The 18,074-nt window shown below is 52.8% G+C and overlaps 5 protein-coding genes across 5 annotated transcripts; 3 read left to right on the top strand and 2 right to left on the bottom strand.

The window, feature by feature from the left end:
* Window positions 1-383: 383 nt before the first annotated feature.
* Window positions 384-2,352, top strand: GLRG_06769 (caspase domain-containing protein; the record flags this gene model as incomplete). The annotated part of the gene is made up of 7 exons (XM_008097623.1): window positions 384-466; window positions 527-617; window positions 671-734; window positions 805-1,191; window positions 1,241-1,679; window positions 2,100-2,269; window positions 2,327-2,352. 7 exons carry the CDS (start codon window positions 384-386, stop codon window positions 2,350-2,352), a joined length of 1,260 nt encoding a protein of 419 aa, XP_008095814.1.
* Window positions 2,353-3,590: 1,238 nt separating this feature from the next.
* On the bottom strand, window positions 3,591-7,916 carry GLRG_06768 (microtubule associated protein; the record flags this gene model as incomplete). Its single annotated transcript, XM_008097622.1, has 2 exons — window positions 3,591-3,891; window positions 3,952-7,916. 2 exons carry the CDS (start codon window positions 7,914-7,916, stop codon window positions 3,591-3,593), a joined length of 4,266 nt encoding a protein of 1,421 aa, XP_008095813.1.
* Window positions 7,917-8,694: 778 nt separating this feature from the next.
* GLRG_06767 (F-box domain-containing protein) lies at window positions 8,695-10,621 on the top strand (the record flags this gene model as incomplete). The annotated part of the gene is made up of 4 exons (XM_008097621.1): window positions 8,695-9,107; window positions 9,164-9,359; window positions 9,409-10,382; window positions 10,438-10,621. 4 exons carry the CDS (start codon window positions 8,695-8,697, stop codon window positions 10,619-10,621), a joined length of 1,767 nt encoding a protein of 588 aa, XP_008095812.1.
* Window positions 10,622-10,898: 277 nt separating this feature from the next.
* Window positions 10,899-12,306, bottom strand: GLRG_06766 (ubiquitin carboxyl-terminal hydrolase, family 1; the record flags this gene model as incomplete). Its single annotated transcript, XM_008097620.1, has 3 exons — window positions 10,899-11,840; window positions 11,896-12,090; window positions 12,142-12,306. 3 exons carry the CDS (start codon window positions 12,304-12,306, stop codon window positions 10,899-10,901), a joined length of 1,302 nt encoding a protein of 433 aa, XP_008095811.1.
* A 1,468-nt stretch (window positions 12,307-13,774) lies between these two features.
* On the top strand, window positions 13,775-17,758 carry GLRG_06765 (uncharacterized protein; the record flags this gene model as incomplete). Its single annotated transcript, XM_008097619.1, has 4 exons — window positions 13,775-14,239; window positions 14,300-14,448; window positions 14,502-16,579; window positions 16,626-17,758. 4 exons carry the CDS (start codon window positions 13,775-13,777, stop codon window positions 17,756-17,758), a joined length of 3,825 nt encoding a protein of 1,274 aa, XP_008095810.1.
* Window positions 17,759-18,074: the final 316 nt, after the last annotated feature.

Genomic DNA, 18,074 nt, shown 5'->3' with positions numbered 1-18,074 from the left:
TAGCTTGTCCTGGTTCCGATCCTCGTGTCGACAAACTTGCCCACGCTGCTTAAGCTGTTTGCGCCCTCCCGGAAGGCTGACTTTGTCCTTACGCTCAACGAACTAGCCTCGAGACCTAAGCACGCGCCTTCTCATCCCCCACTTGTACCTCAACTCTACACCCCTCGCTTCTCCTCGCTGTCTCTCGATCTCGCGACAACCAGATGCCCGTCGTCTTCGCCCATATATAAATAAGATCAGCTCCCGAACGCTCCTGCTATTGGCATCCCTATCTTTTCACACCATTCCATCGAGCTACATCCTCCCACGACCACGCCGTGTTGGCCTTTGGTCGCCCAATACCCCTAGACCGAGTCTGTTTACAGTCTTATCGACGCGACAAGATGTCAGGATACCCAGGTCAATATGGAGGATATCAAGGCGGCCCACCTCAGCAACAATACGCGCCTTCTGGCAGCTACTACCCGTGCGATCGCCAACCTCCCCTCGCCCTGCGCGCTCAGATGCTAACATTGAGGGCTTGAAGTCCTCCGCAGCAAGGGTACAACGGATATCCTCCCGCAGGGTCAGGATACGGCTACCAACAACCGTCGCCCCAGCCCTATGGTTACAACCAGGTACGGCTGGTCACCACCATTGTCGGACTATTTTCAGCTAAACTCGTCTTTAGCCCCCCCAACCGCAATATGGCGGCTACCAGCAGCCTCCACAGCCCAACTACAACAATCGCCCAGGTGAGTTCGGGAACCCGGCTCTCAAGCTGAGGAATTGGAAGTTATGGGTTGCTGAAAAGGCCTTCATCAGGTGCACCGACGGGGAATTCGAACGCATACATGCACGGAAATCACCACGCTCCTCCGCCGCCACCATCTGCGCCGCAGCAGTTCGGGCACGGCGCGCCCAACGGATATGCCTTTCAGTATTCCAACTGCACGGGCCGGAGAAAAGCGCTGCTAATTGGAATCAACTACTTTGGCCAGCGCGGCCAACTGCGCGGATGCATCAACGACGTCAAGAACATGTCGGCATATCTCGTCGAGCGTTTTGGGTATAAGCGGGAAGACATGGTCATTCTTACTGATGACCAGCAAAACCCCATGAGCCAGCCTACGAAACAGAATCTTTTGAGAGCCATGCACTGGCTGGTGAAAGACGCCAGGCCCAATGACTCTCTCTTCTTTCACTACTCAGGTAAGCTGTATTGGAGCGGCGACGTCTACTCAGGAGCTGACCACCGTAGGCCATGGTGGGCAAACAAAAGACCTCGACGGCGATGAGCCTGATGGGTATGACGAAGTCATATATCCTGTGGACTTCCGCCAAACAGGCCATATAACCGACGACGAAATGCATAGAATTATGGTGAAACCTTTACAGGCTGGTGTGCGACTCACTGCCATTTTCGACTCCTGCCATTCGGGTACTGCTCTCGACCTGCCTTACATTTACTCAACCCAGGGTATTCTCAAAGAACCCAATCTTGCCAAGGAAGCCGGCCAAGGGCTTCTCGGCGTTATTTCGTCATACAGCCAAGGAGATCTCGGCGGGGTTGCAAGCAACATTATGGGCTTTTTCAAGAAGGCCACCACTGGCGAGGATGCATACAACCGCACAATAGCTACCAAGACATCACCCGCCGACGTAGTCATGCTGTCTGGAAGCAAAGATGACCAAACTTCGTATGCAAAGCCCTTCTTTCCTTATGACACTCATTTCTCTTCAAGTATACCCTGGGGGAAGTCCTCTGCTGTATCGAGCTAGTACTTGTTTGTTGCTTCTCCGGGTGAGATGGCTCGTTTCTACAAGCGGGAGCAAAAAAGCATCGAGTCGGGGTTCCCTTATGTCCCAAACTGGATTTTGGGGCACATACATCTTGTAATTCGGCGTCTGTCAAAGGCAGGCCAGTGATCTCTTTTCCCAACGCTCTAGATCAAAGTTGGACCTACCAGCGGTCGCGCTTTGTTTCTAGAGCGACGAGTCACGTTAGAACTGTTCAGACCACGAGTGTGGAGAGGCCGGGCGGGTGCTGAACCCTTGCCAGCTAGCGTCCTTATGAAAATGCACAGTCGGGCTCAGCATTCGCTAACACCAACTGCTAGGGCCGATGCAACAATCGCTGCTCAAGCCACCGGCGCAATGTCGTGGGCCTTTATCACCGCTTTGAAGAAGAATCCCCAACAGAGCTATGTGCAACTTCTCAACAGCATCCGAGACGAACTCTCGACGCGCTACACGCAAAAGCCTCAGCTGTCATGCAGTCACCCTTTGGGTATGTCGCCCATCCTAGGAATGCCACATACATCGTTCCATGTCGCTAACTTTGCAGACACCAACCTTCGGTTTATCTTGTAATCATACCCTGTGTGTAAACGGCCGGCCCGCCCTGTACATGTCATAATCCCCTACGTCTCGGCCTCGCAATATCAGCATCAGGCTCGGTAGAGTTAGGTAAGGCACGAATATCATTACTGGAAAGCGAACGGTTGGACTGGCGGGGGAAAAAAATGCTGATGTTGGTTTGAGGGCTCCCTTCCTTAGGCGGGAGGCTCCTATTTTAGGTTGTGGAGTCTGTCTTTCTTGCCATTCTGATTCATCCTTTTCTCTTTTGTTGCTCCATTTGGTCCAATTAGAATGACATATTCGTTGTCTTGCCTTAACCGGGTCGCCAAAACGAAAAAAAGAAAAAAGAAAAGCAAAAAGAATTTCGAAGGGAAATTTGGTGATGCTGCATCTGGACGGTCACAGGAATGGCGTGTCCATCATTGCCTGCGTGTGGGAGAGCAGTATACGCACCTCCTTCCCAAGTACCTAGCTTTACGGCATTCCACCCCTGGCAGCGATTAACGTGGAATGACAATCGCTTCTCCATGTTCATGTCCTATGCAATCTATTCATCATGCCGTGCTTTATGATATGAACCCAGACAAGTAAACAATCCATGATGAACCAGACTCCTGTTTCTCCCCGTACCCTTTGCCCTATCCAAGCAATCAACCAACCAACGACATTAGGAAAGCTACAGCGTCTCCCTTTCTCTCTCGACGCCAGCCAACCCAGCCAGTTGAGGACCTGTGTATCAATATTTGATAGGCTCACAACCATTCAAAGACGCCGATCCCTCAAATCGCCCCCCCTGTCCATCCTCATCCACTCCCCTTCCGTCCTCCTACCTATCCTGTCATGATCTAGCCTGTTGAGCCTTCTCCACAAGGCAAGTGATAAAAACTCCAAGGAGTGGGTGGTGGCAATCCCTTCAAACGATGTACCATTTCCGTTCCCGCCCGCTGCCGCTACAACATCAAAGGCTAATGCAGACAAAAACATGCAATACATATAAAAGACTCTTGTTCCGCATCGTTGCTCATGCAGATGCATAGGCGTGGTCGTGGAGGAGGAAGTGCGGGTAGCTAGGTATACGGAGTAGCCGGGCGCCATTTCATGCAGCAGCATCGTCAGCTCCGTTGTGCCGCCGCTCAATAAGGAAAACGTTGCGCAGACGGAACCTGACACCTACAGGCGGTCGCTCTTGTAGAATCGTTCTGGCAATCCCGGTCGGACCTCTAGGAGACACCGAGAAGCCTGCTGCCCCATCAGGCAACGACGTCGTCCGCCGGTACTACCTTGAGCTGCTTCCGTCTCCTGGTCTTGCGCATCTCGTCGACGCAGTTCGCTAACCTCTGGCGTGTGGCCTCGTGTTTGGCCCATTCGCGCGCCGAGATGCGCATCCTGGCGATGAAGCGTGCCATCGTCGCCACCGTCTTGAGCGTCGGCCGGCCAGATGCCGTGGTACCGTGCTTCTTCGCTGGTGCCGAGGACGGGGGCGGCAGGGCTTTGCGGCTGCCGAGGAGCTCGCAGCGGATCTGTTCAAGCTCGCGCAGTTGTGCCTTGTTGCTGTTTCGAGTGTTAGTCTCACGCTGCAGTGGCTTCGGGGGGGAAGGGGTGTATAAGTACCATGCGTTGGCAATGCTGAGCTCTAGCTGCAAGAACTTCTTCGCATACGCCGCGTCGGCGCGCATGCTGACCTCGCGCTTCCATCGCGCCTGCATCCACTCCATTTGCAGCGTCATGCCGCGGAGTTCCTTGGTGTGCTTCGCGTCTGCGTTCTCGGCGGCGCGGATGACTGTCTCCAGTGCCTCGTCCGTCTCCCTCATCCTCTGGTCGGCGAAGCGAACTGCCTGTGGGTCCTTCTGCTCGGCCGCGGCGAGCCTCTTGAGGTCCCTGATGTCTTTTTGCAGCTTCTCTGCGGTCAGGCGGTAGGCTGCCCGCTCACTGCGTGCCCTGTCCAGCTTGCGACGAAGGGAGCCTTCGGCAGCCATCAATGCGTCGATGGTCTCTTGCTGCTGGATAACGTCGTGTTCGAGCGCGTCTGCCTCGGTTTGTGTTCTACGAAGCATCTCCTGGAGATCCCTTCGTTCAGAAGACGACATGTTGTCGATGTTGTGACGGCCGTGGGCCACGAGTTGCCGGTCTTGCTCTGCTCTTTCGAGCTTATGCTGGAGTCGGCGGAGAGCCTTCTCGTGCAGAGCAGCTGCTTCCTCAGCATCTCGCTGAGCGTCCTCCAGAGCCTGCTCGAGAGCAAGTTTCTGATCCTCCAGATCGTCGAGCTGTGTTTGGAAGTCTCGCTCAAGTTGCGAGGCTCTACGTTCAGCGTCGCGAGTCTTGGTCTTGAGGTCGTGCATTGACTGTTGTGCCGAAGATAGTTGATGCCGTAGTTCGGACACTTCAGACTTCCTGGCCGAAGGGCTGGACGATGCAGGAGACATGATCAGTCGGGACATCTCAGCATCGTGAGCTTTCCGCTCCAGCTCCGTGATTTGCTTCTTGAGACCCTTGACAACTTCTTTATGGGCTGCCTCTCGTTGAAGGTATTCCCGCTCCTTCTGCCGTGCCGTAGAGAGGTCACGGCGGATGATAGATATCTCGCTGTTGCCTTCACCGGCATTGGCAGGAAGCTGCTGTGTCAGTGCTAGCTGGTCCTCGTAATCCTTAATGCGCCGCTCAAGCTCACGGATGGTGCGCCGGGTAGCAACCGATTCGTGGCCTTCTGTAGAAGACACCTCTCGCAGCTTGGCTTGGAGCTGACGGATCTCCTGGTTAAGGCGATCTTCTTCTTCGGCGGCCTTTTCGATCTCGTCCTCTAGTGACTTCTCAACTGACTGCATCTGCTCCATCAAGGCGGCATTCTCATCCTTCAGTCGTCGTACTTCGTTGTCGAGCTTCATCTTGGACGTCCTCAAGTCCAATCGCTCGCGGTCAATGCGCAACGTTTCTTCGCCGTTTTGATGCATACGCTTCATCCCGCTCTCGATCTCGTCACGCTCTGCTCTGGCTTCGGCCAATGAGCTGCGCAGAGAATGCATCTCAAGGTTTAGGCTGGCAAGTTGGTCCTGTAGCGACTGTTTTTCCCGAGACACCTTGTTCACCCGCACAGTAGATTCTGAGATCTGCGTCTGAAGTTGGTCCTGGAGCAAGTCTTTTTCCTTGTTGAGCTTGGATACGAGCGATGTCGCCTCGTCAAGCTGTGCTCGAAGCCGGTCGATGGTTTGGTTCGACTTGGCGCTCTCTTGTGAGACCGAAACCGCCCCATGACGCAATTCGTCCAGTTGCTGTCTCAAGGTATCACATTCTCTTTTCGCTGCTTCCAGCTCCTCTCGAGAATGCTCCGACTCCTCATCCAGAGTCGTTTGGAGAACCTCCACCTCATCCTCCAACGCTTCAACCTTCTCCGTTTGCGCTTGGTAGTCCAGCTGAGTCTGCCGGAGTTCGTCTTGGACCTGTGAGAGTTCACCTCGCAGCTCGGTGAGCGTAGCCTGACGGGACTCAAGGTTTTGCTGAAGGTCCTCGATTTGCCGGGTGAGCGAAGCCTGCTCATCCTTGTGGCGCTGGGCCTCACTCTCCAGTGCTTCCTGCAGTCTGGATTCCTTGGTTGACAAATTTCCTTCTGCTTCGCGGAGCTTCTCGATGGTCCTTTCCAGTCCGGTCGCCTTCTCCTCCGCCCGTTTGCGTTCTGACTCCAGAGTGTGGCGATCCGTCTCCCATTTTTCACTGTCGTTGTCGTACAAGTTGTCCTTTTCGCGAATTTCGGCCTGGAGGTCCGAGATCTCATCGTTCAGCCTGTCAATCTCATCTCTATATTGACCACGGATATCCCTTTCGATCTCCAAGGCATGGTCCCGTTCTTGGGCAAGACTTTCTTCCAACTCATCGACGGATTTCTGCAGACGTGCCACGTCACGTTGTAGAGAGGCAGACTCGCTCGTCAGTGCTTCGTGGCGGCTCTGCAATAGGTTCTTCTCATCCAGCCTAGACTGCAGCTCATGTTTGAGGTCCTCCACCTGAGCCAACAGCGACTGACGTTCCCGGTCAGAGAATTCCTGCTCTTGACGGCCATCTTCAGCGATGCTCTTGAGCTTTTCTTTTTCTCTCGTCACTTCGGAAAGCTGCAATTCGATCCTGGCGAGTCGAGACTGATGTTCCAGATCGGCGGCTTCGCGTTCGCGAAGGCTTTCCTTGGCAGCAGTCTTGAGGTTTTCGTTCTCCTTGATGGTATCCGAGAGCTGCTTTTCAATGTGGGCGAATTTAGAGTCCGCCTCCTCCAGCTCAGTCTGCAACCGCAGAAGCTTTTCTTCCTTCTGTCGAGAAAGACCTTTGGTGACCATGGACTTGTTCGCTAGTTCGTCTTGAAGCTCTTCCAAGTCGCCCTTAGCCTGTTCCTTGTCTGCGATTGCCTGGTTGAGCTTGTCTTTCATGTCGTTGACCTGGTCCTCTAGGCGACGGACATTAGTCTCCAGCTCGTCGATGGTATCTTTCGCCTCCTCCAAGGCGTCGTTGGACTGCGCATTCTGCTCGAGCTCGATCATCCGCCTTTGGGTATCCTTCATCTTGTCTTCCATCTCTTCCAGCTTCGTTTTGAGGTCGTCGATTTCATCTTCTTGATCACCAAGCAAACGCTCCTTCTCGCGAAGTTCTGCTTCCAGATCACCAATCTCGTCCTGCAGCTTTTCCACTTGGCCTTGGTCTTGTTGCCCTTGGTTCAGCTGGCGCTGCATGTCGTCAAGGTCGGCTTCTCTGTCTTCCAGGGCTTGCTGCAAGCGCTCAATCTCTGCCAGCTGCTTCTGGTCTGCATACTTCCGCTTGGCTTTTTCTTGCAGGTCCATCATTTGTTGTCGATAACTCTCGAGATCCTTTTCCGCCGATGTAAGGTGCTTCTTGTACTTGTGAAGTTCCCTTTGCATGGTAACTTTGTCGACCTTCAGCTCGGTGTTCTCTTTTAATGCCGCCTCGCTAAAGCCAGGACCGGCCTTCCGGAGGGCTTCTTCGAGGAAGTGAATCTTCAACTTGAGGCCAAAGTTTTCTTTTTCGATTTTATCGATCACGCTTTCCTGCTCTCGAAGCGACAGTTGGTTGCCGTCCTGGAGAGGTCCCTTTCCGTCGCGTCGCGGTAGCACAACAAGCGGTGTAGTGGCAGTACTCGTGCTGTCCGCTTCTGGAAGGGGTGTACGATCCACGAACGAGCGAGACTGGTACATGGAGGTGTCGATGTTGGGAATTGGTGTCATATCCTCGTCGACCCTGCCAAGTGCGGGCGTGTTCGGTACGGCGCCATTCTCTTTGCCAGACCTACGGCGGATGCTGTTTCGCGTAGCAGACTTGAGCATTGGCGTAAACTCGGCCCCCCCAAGACCGGCAGGCAGGTTTTTTCGGTCTGCGAAGGGACCGCGACCGCGCGGGGTTCGAAGGTTGATACCCCCAGAGCGTCCATTGCGCAGTTGATGGAGCACGTTGTTCTCCTTCGCTGGAGGAGACTGGAACGAGGCCTCCTGAGAAATATCGAAGTCGGGCTGTCTGCTGAGGTATGTCGCATCGCCAATATTTGTGCGCGGCGTGTCGAGACCGCCGATGCCTGGTGCCACCATTTCGACCGCGTTCGACAAATAGAGGGGGGAGAATTCGGTATGCGGATTAGGAGTGCGGTCTCGTGATTCTGTTCATGACATTGGTTTGTTAGTCGTGTATAGGAATGGCGCGCGCTGGTGGGATGCGGCGCAAGAAAGCAAAACGCGTTATATCTGCGCGGCTATAAGTTGTTTTGTGGTCGCGATAGCTCAGAGCCTGGTCAATCGCAGTGTTGATAAGGGAACATTGAGAGAGAGCAAGGGACCAAGGGTGCGCGGTCACATCCCAGACCGCGTTGTTTACTCGTAATCCACTTTGGGACTAGCGAGGTGGGGGATGAATGAAAGAAGAAGTCGCAGTTTTCGACCAATGAGATAGGCCTATGTTATGGTCCAATCACATCGGCGAGGAAATCCAAGTCCCCGCAGTTTAAGAATCCCATGTCCAAAAGTTTCCACTTTTTGGCTACAAAACATCAGTGGGCATAGCGTGGACCGGCTTGAGACACTCACTTCAGGGGGGGGCGAAACAACTTCGGTTTGTGATGCAACCACTTTATGTCGTCGTCACTTTGCCTCATCCTTCTACAGAAACATAATCCACAATACCTGGCCCAAAGCCTTGCACAAGAATACTCTGCATCTATCTACACAATTAATCGGTCATTCGAACTCTTTGTGTCCAACATCAGTATAAGTCCTCTTGCAACCCTGATAGGCTGTTTGCAGTTGCGATTGCGGCCACGTCTCATTCTCCCTTCGGCCAGCTTGACGGTGCGCGCAGGAGGTGTTTGCCGCCATGTTATCGCTCGAACAGATCCCAGAGGAAATCATTCGCCAAATTCTACACTACATCTCACCAGAAGATAATCTGCTCGCAGTGCATCCCCTCTCCAGGCGTCTGAGTTGGATTGCTCAGGAGCCGTTGTTATGGCGGTATTACTGTTTGAACGCCTTCAGATTCTGGGAACCCGGCCACAATTTCAGTGAGAAATTGGAGGAGCCTGCATCAAGTGTCCCTTGGAAAAAGCTGTTTCTCCTCCGTAAAAAGAGACACGCCAAGGTTGTCAACCTATTTAATGGGATTTTGGCTACCAAGCACGGTCGCGTGAAGAAGTTTGAGGAAATCTGTACACTTGGTGACGACGCAAAGGACTTTCTCTTGACCCAAACTCAAACTCCAGACACTGCTGATGACGTCTTGGCTAGGAGGTTGGAAACGCGGGTCCCTCAAGTTCCCCGGTCTTTGGCTAATCAACACCGCTTAGGTATTTCAGCAATGCCATTCTAGCGAGCATCCGTCGAGGTGCCGCTGTCAGAATCTGGGATGACCTTCGTAACGAGGAGGTACTCGAGCCGTTAAGGCCTGACCAAGTTCCGAAAGTCGTGCCTGGAAGATTAGAGCGCGCACTCGCGGCCTTTGACATGTTCGTCATTCAAGACGATGTTGGCGATGTGAATGATGTACGCCATCCTAAGCTCATTAAGTTGCTCTTGACTAATATTGCATCAGGTCTCGAGAGTTTTGGACCGTCTAGCTGTCGATTTTCGGAACAGCCATTCGGACTTTGACAGCCTCTGTATTCGGGAACAGTCCCTGGCTTTGAACCGTTGGCTGAAATCCAACAACCTGACCGGCATGATCGACCCAGAAACCAACTATCGCAACCTCCGGAATTGTCTCATAGGCCACGTGCTCCGTGATGAGGCTCATCAGTCACTCCCCATGGTCTCAGCCGCCATTTTCTGCTGCATTGGTGAAAGGCTAGGGTTGAACGCACATTGCTGCGCGCTTCCAGGACACGTCCTTGCGATGGTCTTTGCGACTCGGGAAACAACACTAGACGGCTCCAGAGTTACAGACCCCTCGCGACCTATCGAGAGGATGTATCTAGATCCATACGGGAGCGATACAGAGTTTAGCAAAGAGACGCTTAGACATTTCGTCGCCCAAGTCGGGTGGCATAGTCTGGATGTTGACACGATGGCGCCGGCTGCAGTCTCGACCATGATCGGACGACTGGCACACAACATCAGGCATACAAACCTCTTCTTGGCATCCCAGGACGTCTCGGTCGAGACTCTGGCCGGCCTCGGAACCGGAACTGCTCTCCAGAACTTGGAGCTGTCCGTCTACGCCGCCGCCTGGGCTACCGCGCTTCTTGATCCAGGAGCGTTTGTGGACGTCACGTCACATTTCGCACTCAGGTTCAACTCGCTTCGTTTCGACGACGCCTGGCTGGTGGAGAAGATTTACATTACTCATCCTCAACCGAACGGCAACATATTCCTTGCCGCTCCGAACCTCGAGTATATACTTCGCCTCATCCGCCAAGCGGATGAGCAGGAACCCGTGCTCCGTGAACCGCAGGTCAATATGGAGTTTAAAACTGGAAGTGTCGTGCGTCACAGAAGATACGGCTCTATCGGGGTCGTGATCAGCGGAGAGGTGCTTCCTCAGGGATCAGTTTCATATTACAGGCTATTGTGAGTAGTTACTGATCGCATAATGACTACTAAGGCATGACTGACTACTTCTTAGAACACCTCCAAACATGCAGGGGACTTTCTCTCTGGTCAAAGCCTCAAGTTTGGAGCTTGTGCGGAATGCCGAGGAAGCAGAAGCGGCGATGTTCTCCGACACAGGGCTCTTCTTCAAACGATTTGATAGGGAAAGTTGCTCTTTTATCCCATTAAACGACGAGTTGGCATACACCCCAGGATGATTCAGACGTCGGTATCATTGGCAGGTCGATCGAGACCTGAAAAGGCCCTAATAGCCATTCTAGACTTATTGCGCAACCCCATGGTTTCCTCTCACCCCGTCAATGCTACGCCCCAATGGCCGCAAAGGCTAGCACCGCAAGGCAGACTTGCTTTTCGCTGATGCTGAACCACGCGCTTTCCCCGAACCCCAAACGCCCAGAGATTGAAAGTTTTGTGTCGGTTCTTCGTAGAACGCTGTTTCGTGCGGGTTTGCGCCCCTCTCCTACGAGCGCCCCTCTACGAATCGGTAGCCCAATCGGCAAGAACGCCGTGCTCTGCCAGCTTCTGTACCCATCGGTTGATTGCAGGAGAGTGGTCTTTCTGGCGCCCCTGTACCCGATCCTCGTCCTCTTTCATAAAGGCGATCTCTGTGTTGTACTCTCCCATCAAGGATTTCTGCTGTGTCACCAGATCGCTGTAGAGCTCGAATAGCTCCATAGCCTCCATGGACGGGTTTGTGACCTTCTTCTTGAATGCTGGATCGACTTCAGTTTTTACCAAGTCTGAGCTGTCAATGCCGAAGTCGGCGAGGCGCTCTGTCTCGTCACCTTTCAGTGGTTGCTCGTTGCCGGCTACAAGACTTTGCCAGCCGCTCAAACGGTTTGTGCGGCTGTTGAGGAGTTCAAATGCGTGTATTGTACGCGCGAGATTTTCAGATATGATGGTTAGGGGGCTCTTGCACAGCGCAAGCAGGTTGAATGATAGGGCACTCTCTTCAAACTGGCGCATACGTGCTTGGATCTCAGGGCAGACGAGGTTTGCCCAGTGAACGTTGTCCTCTAGGGGCCCCAAACAAACAGGCCTTGTCTTGAGGCCATCCAATTCCCATACCGAGCCATTAGCTGGTATATACGCGATGAAGTGATAACCCGACTCCGAGTCCATCTTCTGCTTCTTGGTTTTCTTGGTCTTCTTCGCAGGTCCTCTGCGACTCATTTTCTTGGAATCGGCGGCTTCAGTCTCGAGAAAGAGATCTGCATTCAGATGATCCATTCTTCGAGTGAAAGAATTGTGGACCGAACGGATGAATACATTTGAGGCCAAGGCATGACCGCGTAGTGGAGTACTAACGTTACTCGTGGAATCCTTAAACTCTTGGAGATTCGTGCCGAGATCCACGTCCTTGCAGTTCATGAGAATGTTCGTCATGGCGACGGTTGCGCAGGCATTATCTGTAGTCTGTGTGGGTGTTAGTGTTGGATGCAGCTAGAGGAGAGACGTCACAGGAACAGACCTGGTTCGCGAACCAAAGATCCCTGCTGTCAACAACTTCATCGTCTTCATAATTCTCGGAAAAGTACTGATAGAGAAAAATGAAACCGTAAATGGGCTGTGGAAGGGTCGCAACATAATTTTCGTCGACTGAAAAAACTTCTTGAACCTTGACATCCTTAACACCCAGTTCTCGGAGCATGGCATTGAAGAAGGCCTGAAGGCGATGTTAGAAATGTGTGGCAAATTGGTTGTCTGGGAGACTGACCGGTTCAGATTCCACCTCACACCAGCCTTCCCACTCCTGAAGCTCATCCTTGGTTATAGGCGCCAGAGCTTCGTGGAGAAGCACCTGATAATCCCTGGCCCCCTGAGCAGCGCCAGCAGCGGTTTCAGTCGCCTTCCGCTTAGGATTCCGTCTCGAGTCGCACATTGTAGCTTCACTGTCTGCTTTCGGGGGCGACTCCTTCCTCTTCTGAGAACGCAAGCGTCTCACCTGGGCAAGGCCTGCCACGGTAGCAATTACAGAGACCTCCTCTGGACTCTCGTTAATTGTGAATGTATCGCGGTCGTTGTCTGCGGTCGGATGTTCGTCAGATATGGGTTGTAACTCAGCGCCTGCCGCAACTGTGCCTGCCCGCGCCGAGCGGCTTCGTAGTTCGGGGCGCGCACGTCTTGGGGATGTCATTTTGGCTGGAATGATTTTGGCTTAGGCATTCGATTGCTCTCTTGAGGACTTCTCAGCATGAAAGCAGAAAGTATTTGGTATAAGTTCAAATGATTCGCAAGCGACGTGGGAGGGAAAGGGATTGGGTGCGGGAGAATTGTGGCAGGGGTGGTTTTTTTCCGAGGAAGAAGAATCGCGTGGAGTCCAAAGAAGGAACGGAATGCAGGGTGATCCGTGTAGACCGCCTCATAGAGGGGTCATGTCAGACTTTTCAGTTAAAGGTGAATTGGTTTAATTGTTGGCTTTGTGAGGTGCAGGTGACTTTGGTGTTTGATGTGGGAAAGGCGGATGAGGGCTCGTGGACAAGGTGCTTCGTCAAGGGAAGAGACAGAACCACAAAGAAGACGGAAGGTTGGGCATAGCCATTGATTGACTTATCGTTACCAATTTGAAAGACTATACAAAATGGCTGTTGATGACAATATGGAAAACACACAAAGCCACCTGGCGTTGAAGGACGGACCAGTGGCAACTTGTAAGAGGCATACCTGTAGTTTAGATTAGCTTCAGATCCTTGGTCAATACCTAAAGCAAGGATAGTTCAACAACTGCTGATGATGATTCAGTTACTGCACCTTTTACATATGGTGATTCAGAGCCTTTAGCGGATGTTACGGGTGGCGCCTGGGCTACGTTCAATGCAGTTGATTGTATTGCCGCATGCCGTGTCAAGATAAGGTTCGGAAACGGGGGGGTTCGTGCCTTTCCAACAGCTCCCACCTGGGATGAGCCCGCTCTTAACTCCAACGACGTCAACTGAAGGTGAGGTAACAACAACAGCAGGGTAAGCGGGCGTCTGTGGTATGATTCGCACAGGCCATCGGAACTGTCATCTACAGCGCGGACGGCAGCTGCAGCGAAGCTCTGACCCTGTTAGTATTTCGGATCGGGCCCACTATGCGGCCGCTATGCCAATCATAGTCTTTCAGGACAAGGCGGGTGGGTGTTGTTGGCAGGCGCGTTTAGACGTGACGAGCACTCGCTGGAAATTTTGAAGATTTGTATTTCTGCCAGTAATTTCTCTTACCTCCGCGACGTCAACAGTAGCTTGCAACGCCAGGCAAGCTTTGATGCTCCTCGGTCTCCCCTCCCACATCACTCGAAGACCTCTGCTACCTGACGGTGACCTTTGCTTGCTGCGATTCTTATGAGGCGAGCCTAAGCACGGCATGCGATGAGCGCGACTCCGAGACAGCGGACTGGTGGTTTTCCACAAACACCAGCGACCGCAGCACCTGGCAGATCCCGACGACAAGACCCCGACCCAAACTCCTCCGTCTCCTCCCAGAAGAGCAGCCGATCGTCCGCGCTGCCCCTGGCCCCCGAAAATGTCTCCCCAGGCGGTCCTGCGACCGAGCCAGTCATCCCGTTGACAGTTCTCGATGCACCCCAACAGCGTTTTTACGCCTTCGCCATTTATGTTGGTCTGCTGGCATGGAGGTTCTATGACTGGATCAAGCTGGTGGAGGATAACGACACGTCCGCTTGGCTGTTTCTCAAATGGGTCTTCATTGATTTTGGATTCCTGTTCGGCCTCCCGGAAATGAGGATACCATGGCTAGAGATGTCGCAACCCGTCGTTACAGGCATTTTCCTCTTCCACGCCTTTTTCAACTTTATGTTGATGTTCAACATTCCGGTGCGTAGGAGGAAACGGGCTCTCGGATCCAGAAGACGAACGGAACTAACCGATAAGCAGCTTCCACTTCAGCCATGGCTCGTTGGCTTTTTCAAGGTCTTCTACGACCGCGAGGTTGCCGTTTCAGAGCACACTGTCAAGGTCTCGAGCATCTTGCATAACCACTCCTTGATCATGGGAAGACAGATAATCAACATTTTGCCAGAGGGGTAGGTCACAGCTCACCAACTATGCAATGCATATTGCTAACATGCTTGTTTAGCTCAGCGGTTCTGAATTTTGACCAAACCCCATTCTGCATCGGCGATGGTCGAGAGATCGTCCGGCTGCCTATCCAATTTAACTCAACGATACCCGCAGAAATGGAACTCACTCGCATTGATCTCTATACCAACCAAGAAGAAACCATCAAACTGTCTAGTCGCGAGGTTAGGAAAATTGCGAAGCAGATCAAGGATCAAACGGCAGAATCCAACCCAGCAGCCCACATCATCGAATACCCGGTCAAAAAGACCGGTGTTTACCGTCTCGGCAAGGTTCTGGATGAATACAAGCTCGAGGTCCAGCGCGCGACCCGAGACACATATGTTGTGCCCTGTCCCAAGGCAAAATTCCGAACTCCCGACAACGAGGATCGCTGCATCAGGGACTTGTCCGACTTGCTTGTCGATGTCACTGGAACCCCGCCCTTGAAGATTGTCTACAGCCGAACAGTGAAAGACAAGGACAAGAGTTTCCATTTCCAGAGCCTACAGCCCGAGGATTATACGTCGCCCTTGCTAGGCTCGCCTTCTTCCTCTTTGACTCCTGCTGGCGACGAGGATACGTCTTGGGTCAAGCCACAAACCGTGGCAGTCCGTCTGAACGAGACCCTGGATGAGCCAGGTCTATGGCAGTATGCTGTGGATGAGGTTACTGACGGGTTTGGTAATGTTCGGAAGTACGCACCTTCTGCAGACGAGACTGAAGCCCGTACCCGGCCCAAGGACCTGGCCCGCACGTTCAAGGTAAAGGAGCGACCCAAGGTCAAGCTGGAAGGCTGCGATCTACGCAACCCTATCAAAGTTGCCAAGAGACGAGAGGCTCGTTTGCCTGTTCGCTTCTCGATCGATGGCAACGCTCCAGATACCTCTCACCACTTGACATGGGACTTTTCGCCCATCGACTCGTTGACCAACAGCGGAGACCACGGCGACAAGGTTTCTGTGGTTTCCTATTCCGCGGCTAACTCGCATGATCAACCTCTTGTTTCGGAGCCAGGGCTTTATACCCTCAAATCAATTTCGAGTGGCTCTTGTGAAGGAGAAGTACAGGAGCCATCCTCATGCCTTTTGCTCAACCCTCTGGAGCCGCAGTTATCGATTCGCTCTGAGGAGATACCCGACAAGTGTGCAGGAAACTCTGTGGGACTTCGTGTGGACCTGGACCTGATTGGAACACCGCCATTCGTGGTACGGTATGATGTCGTTGACGAAAAACTCAAGACCAGGCATGAGTCGGTACAAGTCAAGGGTCTCAGACAGCAAGTTGAACTCAGGCCCACGGCAGCCGGACACCACAAGTATATTTTCAAGTCCATCGACGATGCGATTTACACTGGTCAGCGTTTGAGCCCCGACATAACACTCGAGACAGACGTCAAACCGGCAGCTTCAGCGGTCATACAGCACAGTACCGGATCCAAGAGCGCATGCCTGGACGAACCAGTCGAGGTTGATATACTTCTTCTTGGCGACGCCCCTTTTTCGCTCGAATGGGAGCTTGTACACGATGGCAAACGCAAGGCTGAGCGCGTCACCGACATTCAAGGCTCGACGTACAAGATCAAGACCAAGCCCCTTGCTAAAGGCGGAGAGTATACACTTTCTCTCAATAGCGTTCAGGACAAATCGGGGTGTCGCACATTCCTCAAGGACGAATTGAAGATTTCCGTCAGGCGCCAGCGGCCGCGTGCCGCATTCGGAATGCTCGAGAATAAGCGGAGCTTCAAAACAATCGAACACGCCGAGGTCAAGCTGCCTTTGCGTCTTCAGGGAGATGGTCCTTGGACAGTTTCGTACCGCAATGCCGATGAAGGCGATGTTGTCCACCAACGGAAATTGAGGAACAACAACGACATCATTCCCGTTAAAGCACGTGGCCTGTACGAGATTGTCGACGTCCAAGACAAACAATGCCCCGGAGTCGTGGATCCTCAGGCGTCCAAGTTCGAAATCGATTGGTATCCTCGGCCGGAGATTTCCCTGGTACAGTCCGATACGGTTGTCTTGAAGGGCAAGGAATTTATCAAACGTGATATTTGCGAGGGGGACATCGACACGTTTGAGGTCAACCTCAAGGGTGAGTCTGTCAACCACTTAAAGGAGTTAATTGCTAACAAAAATAGGTTCTGCTCCCTTCCATGTCGATTACAGTGTCAAGTACAGTCCCTTTACTGGCTCTGGCTTCAAGGGCCATGCCTCTAGCAGTAGTATCAGTAAAAAGGAGCTGGACACCTCCCTCAACAAAGCGACTATTCCGATGGATACTTCGAAGCCCGGAGAGTACACCTACCAATTCTCCGACTTGGCAGATAATCTCTACGACAGCGCGACAAATTCTCGTTCTCTGACTGTGGCTCAGCGTGTTAACGCCAAGCCATCTGCTGCCTTCGTTAAGCCTGGGCAGTCGTTCAAGTATTGCAAGACGGAGCAGGACAGGGAAGACACGATTCCCATCACTCTCAACGGTATCGCTCCATTCTACGTCGAAATCGAGATCAAACATCACAGCGGCACTGTCCCTGAGACGTACAGAATCCCGTCAATCCAGACGAACTCGTACGGCATCCACATTCCAAGGCAGCATCTGCGTCTTGGAATACAGCATGTTCGCATTCGCGAAGTGAGAGATGCGCGCGGATGCCAAAAGAAGTACGAGATTGGTGCACCATCTGTACAGGTGCACCTCCACGATGCCCCGGCCATTTACCCGCTGGAGAGCCGAGGGGACTACTGTGTTGGCGAGCGTATTGCATACACCCTCTCCGGCACACCTCCCTTTGAGATCTGGTATGATTTCCAGGGCCAGCAACGCAAGGCCAAGTCTGGAACAACCAACTTCCGCCGCATCGCTGAATCTCCTGGCGAATTCACCATTACATCCATCTCTGACAAGGCCTCAGAGTGTCGCGCCTCAGTCGATATTACTAAGACGATTCATCCTCTTCCCGCCGTCAAAATCAGCAGGGGTCGACAGACTCGTGTAGATATACATGAAGGCAACGAGGTTGAGATCCTCTTCGAGTTCTGGGGCACACCACCGTTCGAGTTCACCTACACACGCAGCTCCAATGCTCGCAAGGGCCAGAAAAGCGTGGTTCTCGAGACGCGACACGACGTCTCGTACGAGAGCAGCAAGATCATTCGCGCGAGCCAAGAAGGCACGTACGAGGTGGTAGCCATCAAAGACAAGTTCTGCGCCTTCTCCACCCAGCAGGTCGCCGACACTGGCAAGGGCCAGAAGCTGCTCCAGCATTAGCATGAACAAAATGAACTCGGGGGCTCTTTTTTATTTCTTTCAAAGCTGAATACACTTGGGCTTGCTGCATGATGATGAAAGAGGCAATATTTGTGTCAAAGGCTGTTGTTGGTGTGCATAGGCATCTATATCATGGCAACGGCGTTTCATTCTGGGGAAATCAAGGGTTGAATAGGGCTACAATCAACATAACCAAAGACAAATTTCTTTAAGTACATCGGAGCTCCTTTTGACATTGGACACTCAAGTCCAGAACGGACCGAGAACTTGTGGTTTGCATTGTGATTCCGAGATAACTAGAGTTTTGTGGCCTAAA

This window comes from Colletotrichum graminicola (genome assembly GCF_000149035.1).
Source record: "Colletotrichum graminicola M1.001 genomic scaffold supercont1.27, whole genome shotgun sequence".
Lineage (NCBI taxonomy): Eukaryota > Fungi > Ascomycota > Sordariomycetes > Glomerellales > Glomerellaceae > Colletotrichum > Colletotrichum graminicola.
This window is presented reverse-complemented; position numbering and strand designations above follow the sequence as displayed.